Source organism: Bos taurus, chromosome 12, assembly GCF_002263795.3.
Source record: "Bos taurus isolate L1 Dominette 01449 registration number 42190680 breed Hereford chromosome 12, ARS-UCD2.0, whole genome shotgun sequence".
Taxonomy (NCBI): Eukaryota; Metazoa; Chordata; class Mammalia; order Artiodactyla; family Bovidae; genus Bos; species Bos taurus.
In genome coordinates this window covers 2,519,891-2,536,076 of record NC_037339.1, presented here as the reverse complement: position 1 = coordinate 2,536,076, position 16,186 = coordinate 2,519,891, and the positions used below count along the sequence as shown (strand labels likewise).

General features: G+C 38.9%; 1 protein-coding gene across 1 annotated transcript in view; it reads right to left on the bottom strand.

Moving 5' to 3' along the window:
* The window catches only part of DIAPH3 (diaphanous related formin 3), a 563,614-nt gene that overhangs the window by 208,371 nt on the left and 339,057 nt on the right, over window positions 1-16,186 (bottom strand). The window contains 1 exon segment of the mRNA NM_001192614.2: window positions 7,748-7,872. Coding sequence (NP_001179543.2) covers window positions 7,748-7,872 — 125 coding nt within the window.

Here is a 16,186-nt window from a genome sequence, read left to right as displayed (position 1 = left end):
AAAGAAATCCTTAAGTAATATGTTTTAATTGTTAGCCATTATTACACATCTCCAAAATGCCAAAACTATTAGAGTTAACCACTCTTACAATTCAATACATACTGTACAGTGATGAAATCTTCACTGTGATTCCTAATTAACAGTGGTAAAACAATCAGAAAAGTTAAATATTTAACATTTTGCTTTTACGATTGGGTTCAAGGATATTTTTCTTCTAATTTGCCTATCTTATCAGATCCCATAATATGATTTAAAATCATAGTTCAGTAGTTTCAATAATATTCAAATGTCTCTTTATACTTTCTAAAAATCTAGATCAAAATAGTACTAGTGGGCAATGCATTTATATCTAGTATCATTTTTAATCCTTGAATGAACAAGATTCTGTACCTAAAATCAAAAAATCGTAAGCAATTCTAATAATACATACATGTATCTCCATATACTGTCTTGTGAAACAACCATATTCGTGAAATGCTATAGGTGAAGTGAATTTATGTAAATAGAAATCACATTTCAAATGCATTCAGAAATTATCATTACATGGAACTTTTGCTGATTCATTTGTAATGTACAGTAAGCATCCCTTTATTTACCTACCAAGTTCAGAAATCAATGTTGGTTCATTTATTCAATCTATGAACTAAAATTTATGTCCCAAATACAGACTACATCCACACAGATCATTTATATAGCCTTAGTGAAGTCACTCAGTCATGTCCGACTCTTTGTGACCCCATGGACTGTAGCCTATCAGGCTCTTCCATCCATGGGATTTTCCAGGCAAGAATACTGGAGTGAGTTGCCATTTCCTTCTCCAGGAGATCTTCCCTGACCCAGGAACTGAACCCGGGTCTCCCACATTGTGGGCAGATGCTTTACCATCTGAGCTGCCTTAACTCTCATTTAAAAGAGGAATCGTTTTCTGCCTTTGCTTGTCCAAACCTATCATTCTAAGCTTAGTTCAATTCTTCCTCTTCCATGAAGCCCCCTTGTCTAATCTCTGCGGCTAAGAGTGATTACTTGTTCCACTGAGTACACAGCACTTGCAGTCCACTGTACTCTGTGCAATGAAGTTCTTTGTCCTTCTAGTTCAATCCCTTAGACGTGCTTTGTTCTTGCTTCCCTGGTGGCTCAGATGGTAAAGCGTCTGCCTGCAATGTGGGAGACCCAGTTCAATCCCTGTGTTAGGAAGATCCCCTCAAGAAGGACATGGCAACCCGTTCCAGTATTCTTGCCTGGAAAATCCTACAGACGGAGCCTGGCGGGCTACAGTCCATGCGGTCACAAAGACTCAGACACGACTAAGCAACTTGCCACATTTGGGGGGCTAATCACCTGTGACTGTCTGCCCTTTCTCTAGATGTTGTATTAAGTCAAATCATTTGCAACTGTATTGGTGGCGATGACTAATTTCACTCTACTGTCATCACTCTTAAATTGTGGTAGGAAAAATAAGAAGTCTCAAAAGTCTGATGTGAGAGGATATATAGATATATATATATGACTAATTCAAAGCTGTATGGAAGAAATCAACGCAACATTGTAAAGCAATTTTCCTCCAATTACAAAATAAATTTTTTAAAAGCCTAATATAAATCATGGAACTCTCTTCATAAAATCGTGCATATATACATTCATACACAAACACATACAATTTGGATGTAATGTTATGAGCTAACAGAGTTCCTAAAAAGTAGTTGCCCTGGACAACAGGTTGTACTACATGGTGGGTATTCCTAATTGTATGTTCTACAGGTACTCATATTTTGCCTCAACATGACTTATAAGGCTTTCAGGTTTTTGTTTATTTATTTGTAATTGTAGGATAACTGTTTTATAATATTGAGTTTGTTTCTGCCATACACCAACATGAATCACTCCACAAATACTAATAATTTTTTTCTAATACCTAGGAATATGCCCATTCACAGGAATCAGATCAGATCAGATCAGTCACTCCGTCGTGTCCGACTCTTTGCGACCTCATGAACTGCAACACGCCAGGCCTCCCTGTCCATCACCAACTCCCGGAGTTCACTGAGACTCACGTCCATCGAGTCAGTGATGCCATCCAGCCATCTCATCCTCTGTCGTCCCCTTCTCCTCCTGCCCCCAATCCCTCCCAGTATCAGACTCTTTTCCAATAAGTCAACTCTTCGCATGAGGTGGCCAAAGTACTGGAGTTTCAGCTTTAGCATCACTCCTTCCAAAGAAATCCCAGGGCTGATCTCCAGAATGGACTGGTTGGATCTCCTTGCAGTCCAAGGGACTCTCAAGAGTCTTCTCCAACACCACAGTTCAAAAGCATCAATTCTTCGGCGCTCAGCCTTCTTTCACAGGAATAGGCTTGGTAAATAAGTTAAAATAAAGCCCTATTATTCAATAACACTTCTTAGATTTTCAGGTAAGAATCAAGAGTTAATAAAATGTCAGAAATATGCCTGGACATACTTAATAAAAATAGCAAAATTCCATTAAATGATACGATGTGAAAGAGGATCAAGAGCCAAAACCATGGAAATTACATGGTCTTTTTCAAACAGCTAGAGTTTTAAATATTCTTATCATTGTTATCTGACGGAGGAGCCTGGTGGGCTGCAGTCCTTGGGGTTGCTAAGAGTCAGACATGACTGAGCGATTTCACTTTCACTTTTTACTTTAATGCATTGGAGAAGGAAATGGCAACCCACTCCAGTGTTCTTGCCTGGACAATCCCAGGGACAGGGGAGCCTGGTGGGCTGCTGTCTATGGGGTCACACAGAGTCCGACACGACTGAAGTGACTTAGCAGCAGCGGCGGCAGCAGCATCATTGTTATCTGTATAACAATTTGCTCCCAAAGGAAATGAAGTACAACTTTAAATAGTGGAATTACTGACAAAAAATGCTAAGATTGTGATTGAATTGCAATGATGTTGGAAATAGCCAAATAAATTCTCAGAAGTATAAATGACTATCTGATAGAATGGAATAAAGGGCCACTTTAATGAGGCTAGTGATGGGTACTATCTCATTAAGAGATAGCAGAACCTTCAGATTAAAAAAAAAAAATCATCATCATTTGAAAGAAAAAGCAAACACAGGTGTTCTCATGCCAATTGTTGAACTTCAGTTAGAAATTAATGCCCATAATTGTAGTAGTAACAAGGCTTTATTTTTTCCCCAGCACAAGTCCTATATTTATAAAAAGCTTTACAGAAAGGCAGGCTATCAACAAAAGTTTGATAAAATTCATTACAGAAACACTGATATATATCCAATTACATGACACTTTTGTGAAATCTATTTTCTTTTCCTTTATCAAGACTAAGGCAATATTCTGATGAACTTCTACTTGACCCAGTGGAATTTCCCCATTTGAAAGGTACAGGAGAACCAGATCTGTGTTCACACACGCTGGACAACATGTGTTTAGTTTTGGCCAACTGAGTAGTCAGACTGAGATTTGGGATTTAAACAAATTCTGTTCATTCGCAAGCAATACAGCACAAATAGATTCTACTTTTATTGGCATATCATTGCACCTCCCCACCTAAGACACCTTTTACTTCCATTAATCACGTTACAAGGATCAGCTTCAACCGGTGCTACACATCTAACACCTTTAAAAGATCTTCTCAATGACCCGGGACCCAGACGGCCAGGCAGTCAGCTAATCTACAAGTATTCACGGAGCCCCACTGAGAACATCTCTTCTAGACACAATGGAAAACCCTGGCTAACAAGGTAGCAAAGTCCCCATTTCCATGAAACATGCATTCTAGAGAGTGGTGACAGACAGTAAATAGATGAATGAGATATTCAGACAGGAATAAGGGTGATAAAAACAAACATTTGTTCGTGATATTGTACAGGGCGACAGAGCCTAACTTATGCAGAGTAGTGAGGGAACTCCTGGCTGAGAAAGTGACAGTGACCGATGCATGCCTGTCAAGCCCAACATGGTGAATGTGCCAAGACCTCTGCGAAGGAAGAGATCACTGTAGACCTGAGGCTGTACAGAGGATGAAGAGCAGCATATTTTAACCCAAGTCTTTAAAGTTTGTTGACAATGTGTTAAATGGAAAACAAGTGAGGGAAAGCAAGGGGAAAAAAAGGAGGAAAGACTAATTTAAGAGAAAAAATCTGCTCTTACAAATCACTCAATTACCTAACTTCCCACTCTTGCAAATGGACCATGTATTATGCAAGTTTACATTTCACTCATTCCACTCTTCCATTTTACTTCCTAATCACACTTAAATTAAATTAAAATGTACTAAGTTGCTTTACCAGAAAAATTCTGTGCTTTATGCAGTGTGAAATATAGATACAAGTAATATGCAAGTTTTCCTCTCAAGGAATTTATTGGGACAGTTTTAGCATCTACCTAGTAATTTCTGGAGTGTCCAAAATATTGTTATACAGCGGGACAGCAAAAAGGAAAATGTGAAAATAAACTGTGATCACAAAGAAGAAATTTGAGGACTAAAAAATTGAAAAGTGACAAATAACTTGTCATGTAAGTTCTATGGCAAATACAAAAATATCAAGTAAAATGATTTTTTCTACGAGACTTGGGAGACAGTGGGACATGGAGAAAAGAGAAATGCAAAGGCCTGTGTAAGGAGAATTCTGAGGGTGATGTGCTAGGATCTATTTGTTATTTTTCCTTAAGATATATTCCAGAATGTAAAGGTCAAAAGAAAGGAATAAGCATCACATGACACTAATCCTGGCATTTTCCCAGTTTCTCATGGACAAAGAATTTTAAAAGTATGTACACCTAACAATATTGGTGACCCTACCACAAATCACATAACAAATATTTCAGGCAAATACTTACAGTGAAATTACTCTAATTACACTTCTCACCAGACTTATTAGCAACTGAAAAGTAGGGTAATTATTACTAAAAAGTTAATGTGATAATGAAATAACTGTGTATGCCTTTTAAAGAATATAATTTTGAATTTTTTAATATTAAGATGTGCATGTAAAGAAAACAAGTACTGCTAGAATAAAAATACAATATACTATAATTGAGTGCTACTCATGAAATTTCATGAAATTACAATAAAATTGTATCACTATAATATAAAACAATTAACAAATTATTTAATAGTTCAGTAAATCATGATTGTTCAATCTAGATATCTATTTGCATAAATGAACCATTAATAACTTTGATAACACACATATTCTTTCAGAATTAACTGATGAACCAAACGTTTGGTATGTCTTTCAACTAATAAGCACTAATACCTAAAACATAAACAAACTGCCAGAGTTAATAACCCCAACTTTAGTTAAACACAGGTTTATTTATTGTGCATTTAGTCCCCAAATTCTTCCATTTTCTAAGATGTAAGAAGCTCACAATTTTCCATTTTAATAAAATCTGTATAAATGTATTTAATATTCAAAATCTGACTTTGTCAGTCCTAATTAAAGTAAACAAAGCTTTGCAATGAATGAATTTAATTACTTAGAAACTAGTATGTTTAAAATGAAAAGCAAACGAGTGCAATCTAATCTCAGCAAAGAATATTTATGATTACAAGCTTTGTCAATAGCAAAGTGCACCAACTGTTCATATATCTGACTTCCAAGAGATACATGAATGCTAATCAGTTCATTAGAGGCATCTAGGTTGTGATATTTAGCGACAGGATGTAGGAGCTTTCTTGTCCATGGAGTATAATTGTACTCAGAATGAAAAATTGTTTCCAACAAAGCTTCATCCTTCCTGTTTCTGATTTCCTGCTGGCTGCTTTTTATGAGCTGCATACCTTTCAATAAGCCAACATCATTCAGCTTCTGTGTCATATGAACACAAATATGGATAGGTCCTGAATTGTCTGCTGAGCAGGATTCTACTAACCTTATTCTAATCTCAAGAATTTATTTCAGGTCCTATGTTCCAGATAACTGAGATTCATAATTAGTACATGCACAACGTATTACTGGAAATTGTATGCAAGCAAAACCTTTTCAAAAATGCTTTCTATCTATAGGGAACAATAAAAAGTGCCTCAATGAACAGTTCTTAATGATCACAATATTGTCACATATGAATATTGTAACATCATAAAATGGTGGGTGGGGGGAGTTAAGAATGATGCAACATGTAATTCTACAATAATAAATTAGGCTTAACCATACTTTGCCAAAGGAGAAGGTGTGGCAAACACCTTGGATAAACACAGATTTCATCTTCAGTTTTCAAAACATAACCTTCTCAAATGTAGTGATAAAGATATCCTGCCTAATAAAAGAAGAAACTGTGTGGATAGGAAACATATGAAAGGAAACAAACACATTAGCCTGAATTGATTATTGCTCGAGTGAATTTTTATGATATTTCCCAAAAGAGATGGTGCAGAAAGCTAAAATTGAACTAATTCACAATTAAGCTGAAAGTATACAGGACAATAAAGTCTATGACAAGCCAAATAATAATTTTGTGATTTGCCAAATCTCAGGGAAGAAGAAATGAAAAGAGGAAAAGTAGTTATTTTAAGTATCTCAGTTTAAAATAAAATATTAGGAGTATCTACTTATAAGTGCTTGTTTAGAAGTGGGTTATCCTTTCACATGGAATTCTGAAGCCCATATGGGATTTTAAAAATGTACAGTTGTAATATTTTATTATAAGGCAAAAGATATGTCTCTAATTTCACAGAATGGTTTGGAAAGCAACTCAACATTAGTTTCTGGAAATAAAAAAAAAAGTTTATTACTTCAATTACTCATTACAGATGAGTTCACTGACAAAGTGGGGCTTCCCTGATAGCTCAGTTGGTAAAGAATCTGTCTGCAATGCAGGAGACCCAGGTTTGATTCCTGGGTCGGGAAGATGCCCTGGAGAAGGGATAGGCTACCCACTCCAGTATTCTTGGGCTTCCCTTGTGGCTCAAGTGGTAAAGAATCCGCCTACAATGCGGGAGACCTGGGTTTGATTCCTGGGTTTGAAAGAACCCCTGGAGAAGGGAAAGGCTGCCCACTCCAGTGTATAGTCCATGGGGTAGCAAAGAGTCGGACATGACTGAGCGACTTTCACTTCCCACTGACAAAGTTAGTGCAACCAAAGATAATGAAATTCAAAGAACCTTAAATTAAGCAGGACACTCCTAATGTTATTAGTTTTTATGTATATATGCATATCTACAGACATATATACACACATGTATTGGTCCATTTAACTTGGGTCAGGAAAATACCTATACCAGTAAGACTGTGTAAGTTCAGTTTTGCTTTTTGGAACAGTGTAGTATTTCTAAAGGAAATTTTAAAGTTTCTCGAATATGCGTTAATTTTTGATATGTAAAAATTCATTGTTGAAATTAAGCTGACAGGCACACCAGTTTATAAAGTCTTCTTCTGCTTCAAAAGTATTGGTCCATTTCAAAAGTATCTATATCACAGCATGATATTAAATTCAAACTTCCTCAAATTGAATCTTTCTATCCTTTCAATTTACCATGAACATCAGAAGGAAATAGGGCATATGGAAGAAAAATGAGGAGAGAATGTATTAGATTAATAAAAAGGAAAAAAAGGAATAAAATTAACAGAATAAATCTCTGTATTATTCACTACAGGCAAAACCCTTGATAAATTTCCTTGCAAGAAGGTAAAGGATAAATTTTCTGTAATTGGGCATTATACAGTGATTTCTGGTTATGCAAGTACACTTAAAAGGTTAAGTAAATTGTATTCCTAATTAACTAGTCATTTAAAGTTACTTAGATATCAAAGGATATGGACATCTTTGTCACAAACTTATCATGCAAGTCTTCAGGAGGGGGAAAGATTTTCAAATCTTTCTCAAGCTGTTGAAGTTGTCTTCCCATCTGCTTCAAGTTCTTTTCCAGGGTTTCTACAGAAACTAAAAGAGAGAATATTATATGCCTTAAAAGGACAAAATCATAATATAAAAAAGTAAAATATTCTAGAAACAAAACACATGAAAAACCTTACAATAACAATGAAAATTCCACAAAAATAAAGGAAAGGTGAATTTCAGTTAAAGTTTTAAAAACCTTTTAAATTTTAAATCCAGAAATGAAGAAAACAAAAGATTTTTAAAAACAGGAAAATTTTGGTAAAGCTCACATACACAAACCACATTTAAGAAATATCTTTTGTTGAAAATCAAAGTCCTTGACCTGCATAAACAATACAAAATAATCAGTCAATTAAGAAAAAGACGGCATAGATCAGTCTTATGGACTTCTGTGGGAGAGGGAGAGGGTGGGGGGATTTGGGATAACGGCATTGAAACATGTATAATATCATGTATGAAACGAGTCGCCAGTCCAGGTTTGATGCAGGATACTGGATGCTTGGGGCTGGTGCACTGGGACAACCCAGAGGGAGGGTATGGGGAGGGAGGAGGGAGGAGGGTTCAGGATGGGGAACACAGGTATACCTGTGGCGGATTCATTTCGATATTTGGCAAAACTAATACAATATTGTAAAGTTTAAAAATAAAATTAAAAAAAAGAAAAAGATGGCAAAGAAAGAGTATGTTTTTAAAATTAAATCTATTTCAACACAATTTGAGCACTTTTCAAAATGATGGTCTTTTGAGAGGGGAAAAATGTACAAAGAAAAGATGGGGAAACTCTGCTCTCTTGTCCAAGGTCACCTACATCAAGAATGAAAAGATATCAGGGGTTCTTTGAGTACATGGGAAACAAATTTCAAACTTTCTTTACTGTTACTCTGAGAACAAGTAAACTCTGTTTATTAAATAATAAAGTGTTTTTGTGTATACATCCTTGCCTAGTAAAAGTCACAAGTAATCCACATAAAGCTAAACCCAGGGGAATATACTTAAGTATTCTGTGGATAGATGGATGGTTGGAAGACAAATAAACTGTATTTTTAATTAACATTTAAATTAAATGTATTAACACATTATTGAACAAAATCACATACTTAAAATATTATGATTAAATCACTGATCACATTTTACTACACACAGACAAACATCAAATCTGGCAGATAGATATCTAGAGAAAAGACAAATAAGTCTGAGGAACTTCCATGTAACAAAAAGCACAAGGCAAACACTGGGAAGGAACATAAGTGGATTATTTGTTTTTATCTGATGTCTAATACATCATTCTAACACCATCCACTTCTCCAGTACCTACTGGTGTCTCCCAATTCACTGACACTCATTGCCTGGAGTTAGCCCAGAACCCACATGTTTAAGGACTCAGTCCCATAAAGACTGCCCTTATTTGAGAGGGCAAGTTATGGGGATCACCTGTACTTCTAACCAATGATAAATTCAGGGGTTCTCATGCACTCCCCGCACCCCTTTTATTTTCTATAATTTACTGGGATGCCTCACAGAACTTGCAGAAGTACTGTACCTGCTACTACAGCTTTTATTGTAAAGGATCGAACTCAGGAATAGCCAAATGAAGACATGTACAGGACAAGAACACAGAAGGAGGGCTGCACGAGGCCCCACGTTCTCTGGGTGCAGTGCATGCATGGCCTCCCGGAGCACCCACGTGTTCACTGTAACATAAGGCCTCTGTGCCTCTTCATCTCAGCGTCTCAGCAAAGCCTCACAGCACAGCTGTGATTAACCTGATCGTGGGCTCTCTTGCCTGACCTGGAGGCGAGAGGGAGGGCTGAAACGTGTGTCCCTCTGACCTCCTGGTTGGTACTTCTGTCAACCAGTGCCCCATCCTGAAGTTCCCCAAGCTGGCCCTGCTCCCACCTGCCCTGAGTCATCTCGTTGGCATACATCATGTAACAAGGATATTAGGAACCAGGACATAAGTCAAATGCATAGTTTTTCCTCTGTCCCATGGACACGGCAGTGTGCGTCTGGTCAGCAGGCGGGACCCGAGTGCCTGCAGGCAGGCTGAGAGGGGCGCACTTCTGATCCACGAGCTGTCCTCAGAGCTGCCTGGCGGTCAGGCCTGTGCTCAGCGGGGGCCGGCGGCTCGTGACTGGAGACAGAGCGCGAGCTCCTCAGGGGGTGGGAGAAGGGCTTCAGGCAAAGGCTTCCAGGGGATCCTGAGAGCCCTTCCCAACTCATGGGCAGCCAGCTGGGTCAGGGATGATGTTCTATCACCACATGAGCAAAAGAGGAAGAATGTCGCCTCATATTTTACCTCACTGATATTTCATAAATATCAACTGCTGTAATATAGGATGAAGAATTGTAAAGTTTAAAAATAAAATAAAATTTAAAAAAATAATAAAAAATAAAAATAAAATGGATTATGAGATGTTAATCTTATTCGGAGAACTCAGTAAGACTCAGTGAATGCCTTAAAGACTAAAGCAATACTAAAATCAAAGGAAACAAACAAAGAAACAAAATCACCACAACCATCATCATTGCCAGGAAAAGTGCTGTAGAAAGAAAAGTTGCTAATTTTAAGAGTAAAATGTTTGGGATGTTAGGAAACTCTAGGGCATATTCAAACATCTAAGGTTGGTATCATAAGGAGAAAAAAGTTGTCTCACAAAATGGTTCTGTGGCTACTTAACAGATAAGCTAAGCGAAGTCGCTTCAGTCGTGTCTGACTCTGTGTGACCCCATAGACGGCAACCCACCAGGCTCCCCGGTCCCTGGGATTCTCCAGGCAAGAACACTGGAGTGGGTTGCCATTTCCTTCTCCAATGCATGAAAGTGAAAAAGTGAAAGTGAAATCGTTCAGTCGTGTACGACTCTTCACAACCCCATGGACTGCAGCCTACCAGGCTCCTCCATCCATGGGAGTTTCCAGGCAAGAGTACTGGAGTGGGGTGCCATTGCCTTCTCCGCTTAACAGATAGAAACCCCATTAAGCCGTTATCTAAGCTTCATCAGTTCTACTTGATTACATTATTTGTGCATTATAGTTAAGGTAATTTAACTGTAATTGATCAACTTTTCACTGCTGGTTTTTAAATAAAGACGAAACCACAGTCAGAAGAAAGAAAGGTGCATGCAAGTTCTATGTGAATAAAATACAACTGAATGCTCAGGGCCATCTGATGTATAAACTAAAGAGCATCTAAGAATGTCCTTGGTGCTCTTCAGTAATTATATATATGAAGACAGTACTCACATACATCTTTGGACACAGTTTAACCACATAGCTTAACTTGAACGTGTCTCAAGTTCTTTGAAGGTCAGTGATGATAATTTTTGCTATTAGAAGTCCCAACGGGAACAGAGAATTTTAAACTGCACTCCTTGAAAGTGTTAATTTATTGGTATCTCTGTATGTGATGTGTATGAATTTTATCTTTCAATTATGTCACATTTCTTGACCAATAAGTTAATCTTATCTTTTTATTCCTTTTCATTATTTAGAAGTAACAAAATAGTCATCATAAAACAGAGTTGACTAGATATTTTTAAGGCACTTTCAACTTCTGCATTATACTGTTTTCAGTCAGATGGGATATCCCTGAGTCACCTCAGACACTGTGTGTTTCTGCTCCCAGCCAACCGCCCATCTGCAATATCCATATGACTGTGGGCAGTAAAACCATAATGCTGTCTTCTGTGCTGGAGACCTGCTAGTCTTGACCCTTCCTCCCTTGAACTCTCAGATCCAAAGGATTGTGACATCCCTCACATGGTACTTGACAAATAAAACCTACTTGCTTGCTAAGTGGAAAACCACTCAAGGGATCTGGAACACTAATCTCTTTTTTGACCTCTGGTCTCCTACTGTTTCTCTCAGAGCCATATCCAAACTGTACATGGAAGTTTTCAGACAAACATTAGTTTCAAGATACTCTGCTGCTGTTGCTGCCAAGTTGCTTCAGTCATGTCCAACTCTGTGTGACCCCATAGATGGCAGCCCACCAGGCTCCCCTGTCCCTGGGATTCTCCAGGCAAGAACACTGGAGTGGGTTGCCATTGCCTTCTCCAATGCATGAAAGTGAAAAGTGAGAGGGAAGTCTCTCAGTCGTGTCCGACTCTTAGCGACTCCATGGACCGCAGCCTACCAGGCTCCTCCGTCCATGGGATTTTCCAGCCAAGAGTACTAGAGTGGGGTGCCACTGCCCTCTCCGAAAGATACTCTACCTCTGCTTAAAAACCAGACAAGAAACTCCTTACACAGCAACATCAGAGTTCCACCGACAGAGCAGTCCTATTTCCTAACCTGCCACACTTCATACCCCAATCAACTCCTAGTTTGATTCCACCCAATGCCCTTCATCTATTCCGTACCTGATGCTGGAAACGGTGTTGTCTATCTGCTTTGCCCACTCCACCCAAGTCACTCCTGTTCATACTTTTAGAGTAAGAGGCCGAAACGCCAATCTGGTCCTGGTGATGCCCCCTCCCACCTGTCAGGCCTAGCAATCATATCTATCTTTGCAAGGATGACACCCATTATTTTTAGCATGTGTCTTCCTCTCCTAACTGCCCAGGGATTCCTGAGGAGAGAGACCTATATTTTATGCATCTTTGCACCTTGGTTTACATAACACAGGGCAGATACTCAAATATTTGTTCAAAGAATGAATTTTGGGTTTAACTTTAACCTCTCAAGAGGTTAAAACACTAAAAAGGGAAAACATAATAGATTAAATATCTAAAACTTTAAAAGCTAAGACACAGACTTTTCTCCAAGTGGCTAGTCATTATGATAATTATACACTAGAGGTGTTAGAAAAGCTCTGAATAAAAGTTAAAATCACAACTATAAATATTTAGATTCAGAAATCATGATACAGAAATCATGTATACAGGTTCTCTGCAATATGATGTCCTCTATGATTTACCACATTAAAATTTCAAATAAAAATGGAGAAATTGCATACATTTATGTAATCTCTGTAATTAAATACTAATCATCTATGAATATCTCCTGGAGGTGTTGGTCCTTATTTCATAACAAGCTTACTAAGAAATGTCACACTCATTTTTACATACCATGATACACTACTGAGGAGTTGATGTCATTGAAGAATGCTTTAAAAGCAACATATTACCAAAAAACAATGTAAACACGCAAACTAAATTACCCTTCCTATTCTAAACACAATTGTTCTATGAGACAAACTAAAGCCTATAGCATTTAAAGCTCCAAACATATGATTTTTCCTAGACAACTGTAATAATAAAGCTTTAAGAGTATTTCACAATACGCACGTCAAAAATAATACACTGGATGGACATGATGGACAAAAACCTCAGTAGCATTAAAAAAATCTTTAATATTAAGTAGGCTGAAGACAAAATCTAAGTTCTAGAGTATCATTATAAAATGCATTATGTTGACAGAAAGTATAAAACTAAAATAAGATGGTACAACAGCACAAACTCAAAATAAATTGCAGTTTGGTTCATAACAAGCAAACGTGTAAACTTAAAAATGCAATGCTTCTTTTAGCATTATCGGCCGATAACGACTATCGGCCATGAGTGGCCGATAATCCTCAGCTTGCCTCCTTCTGCTCAGTTTTTCCTTTTTTTCATTGTCTTGATTCTTGCATGCATAGGAGCATGCTCAGTCGCTCAGTCCTGTCCAACTCTGTGGGACCCCATGGATTGTCGTCTGCCGGGCTGCTCTGTCCATGGGATTTTCCAGGCAAGAATACTGGAGTGGGTTGTCATTTCCTCTCCCAGGAGATCTTCTCAAGCCAGGGAGCAAATGTGCATCCCTGGTGTCTCCTGCCTTAGCAGGTGGATTCTTTACCACTGGGCCACCTGGGAAGCCCTGTTCTGATTCTTGTTGTTGTTCTTGTTCAGTCGCTCAGTCCTGTCTGAGTCTTTGTGACCCCATGGACTGCAGCACGCCAGGCTTCCCTGTCCATCACCCTGTCTGATTCTTGAGGGGATCCCATATAATAATACATTTTATAATTTGCATTAGGTATTAATTTGCTTATGTTCCACTTAGGATTTTTCAACTTTATGATGGTGAGGAAAGCGATATGCTTTCAACAGAAAGCATACTTTAGACCTTGAATGTTGCTCTTTCTCTGGGCTAGCAATGTTTGGGACATGCTCTCATGATGATGGAGAGCAAGCTGCAGCTCCCAGTCATCCCATGTGGGTGAAGAATTAATATACTTACGATCTGTACCCATACAACTACTCTGGTTTTCACTTTCAGGACAGTAATCAATAAACAGTATAAGACATTCAACACCTTCTTATAAATTAGGCTGTTAGATGATTTTGCCCAACTAGAGGTGAATATGAGTGTTCTAAACATGGTTAGGCTAGGGTAAGCTGTGATCTTTGGTTAGGAAGATATATTCAATGAGTTTTCAACTTAGTTTCAACTTGTGAGGGTTTATCTGAGTGTAACATCATCATAAGTCAAGGAAGATCTGTTCAGACAATGAGGGTTTTGTTACATTTTTCTACACATCACACTGCAAGGGAACCACCTCTCTCTCTGGTGGAGTCTGGAGGAAGGGAAGGCAGAGGAGAGGAGGCGCACATCGGTGGTGGGCTCTGGTCGGCCCTGCGGAGCCGCGTCACCCATGCCAGGGCGAGAGCAGCAGCCCTGCCCTCCCCCACCAGGAGGAGGGTGTGAAAGACACAAGACTGTTAGAAGAGAAAGCAGTACTGATGGGAGAAGTCTATCTAATGGAAAACCATATTTACCTAAGAAGCTGAAAACTACTTTCTACCAATAAGATGTTCAAGACTATGGTAAATACTATACAAAACAGACCAATAATAGAGATGTTTGTAACATTATTCAAAATGTTCCCTCAAGATAATGATTTTGTGCACGTGTGTGTGGGAGGGAGGCTCAGATGGTAAAGAACCCATGTGCAGTGCAGGAGACCCAGGTTCCATCCCTGGTTCGGGAAGATCTCATGGAGAAGGGAATGCAACCCACTCCAGTATTCTTGCCTGGAGAATTCCATGGACAGAGGAGCCTGGCAGGCTACTTTATGGGGTTGCAGAGTTGGACATGACTGACTAAAAACACACGCACATGGTAAATATTAAGAATAGACTGATTTGCAAATTGTGCAATGAGTTTTCATGTATGGCTACAGGAGACCATGCAGGCTTACAAGTCCTGGACTGTGTATCTCTCAACGTGATACATGACAATTATTTTTGTGCTGCTTAGATCTTTGCCCTGAACTCCAATTTGCTGGTTGAATATCTTTCCTTAATGTTTAATAGGCATCTTAAACTCACATTTTCAAACTGGAACTTATCTTCCTCCTGGACTATGCTCCTGCATCTCAGTAAATGATTGGTGTTATGACTCCGCTCTTTCCCTCATACCCCACACATCCAGTCCCAGGATAAATCCAGGTGGTTCTACCTTCAACGTAGATGCTTTGCTTAAACCCTCTCACCTCCCTTGCTACCTCTTCCAGGTCCCAGCCAACATTCTTTCTCCCTGGGATTATTATTACAGCATCAAGTGGTTTCACTGCTTCCGTCACTGTTCTCCATTTTTCCTAACAGAGCAGCCAAAGCAATCCTTTGAAAACGCAAGTCAGCTGTCACTGTTTTGCTCAAAACCCTTCCGATGGCTCCCCATCTCAGAGCAAAATTAAAGTCCTTACAATGACCAGCAAGTCCCATGGGATGTAACCTCTCTGATTGTATCACCTGATACATCCTTCTCCACCCCCAATCCCGGGTCACACCTGTATCTAGGGCTTAGGCGCCTGTGCGCCCCTCTTGTTATGTGCTTCTCTCACAGACCTTGTCTTACCTCCTCACACTTTGTCAGGTTTTCATGCAAAGGTCTTCTCTGATCTCTTAAATTCCAAAAAAAAAAAGTACGTGGCCTAGAATTCCACAGCTAACCACCCAAGATGATATACACTGACTTCTCTCTGGTCTGTATAAATTTCCAGAGACCAGAGACTTCTTTTGTGTTCATGTACTCTATCCAGTGGGCTTCCCTGGTGGCTTACGGTAAATAATTCACCAGCCAATGCAGGAGCAGTGGGTTCAGTCCCTGGGTCGGGAAGATCCCCTGGAGAAGGAGATGGCAGTGCACTCAGTGTTCTTTTCTGAAGATCCCATGGACAGCGGAGCCTGTGGGCTATATAGTCCATGGGGTCACAGAAGAGGGGAACATGCCTTACAAGCTAAACAACAACTCTCTCCAGTACCCCGAATGGCACCTGAGATACAAGATATATTCAAAAAACAACTCATCAAACACTGACTGAGTGAATGCATCATATATGAGCCGCTGTCACCTTTTCTTCTGTCACTCAACGTCAGT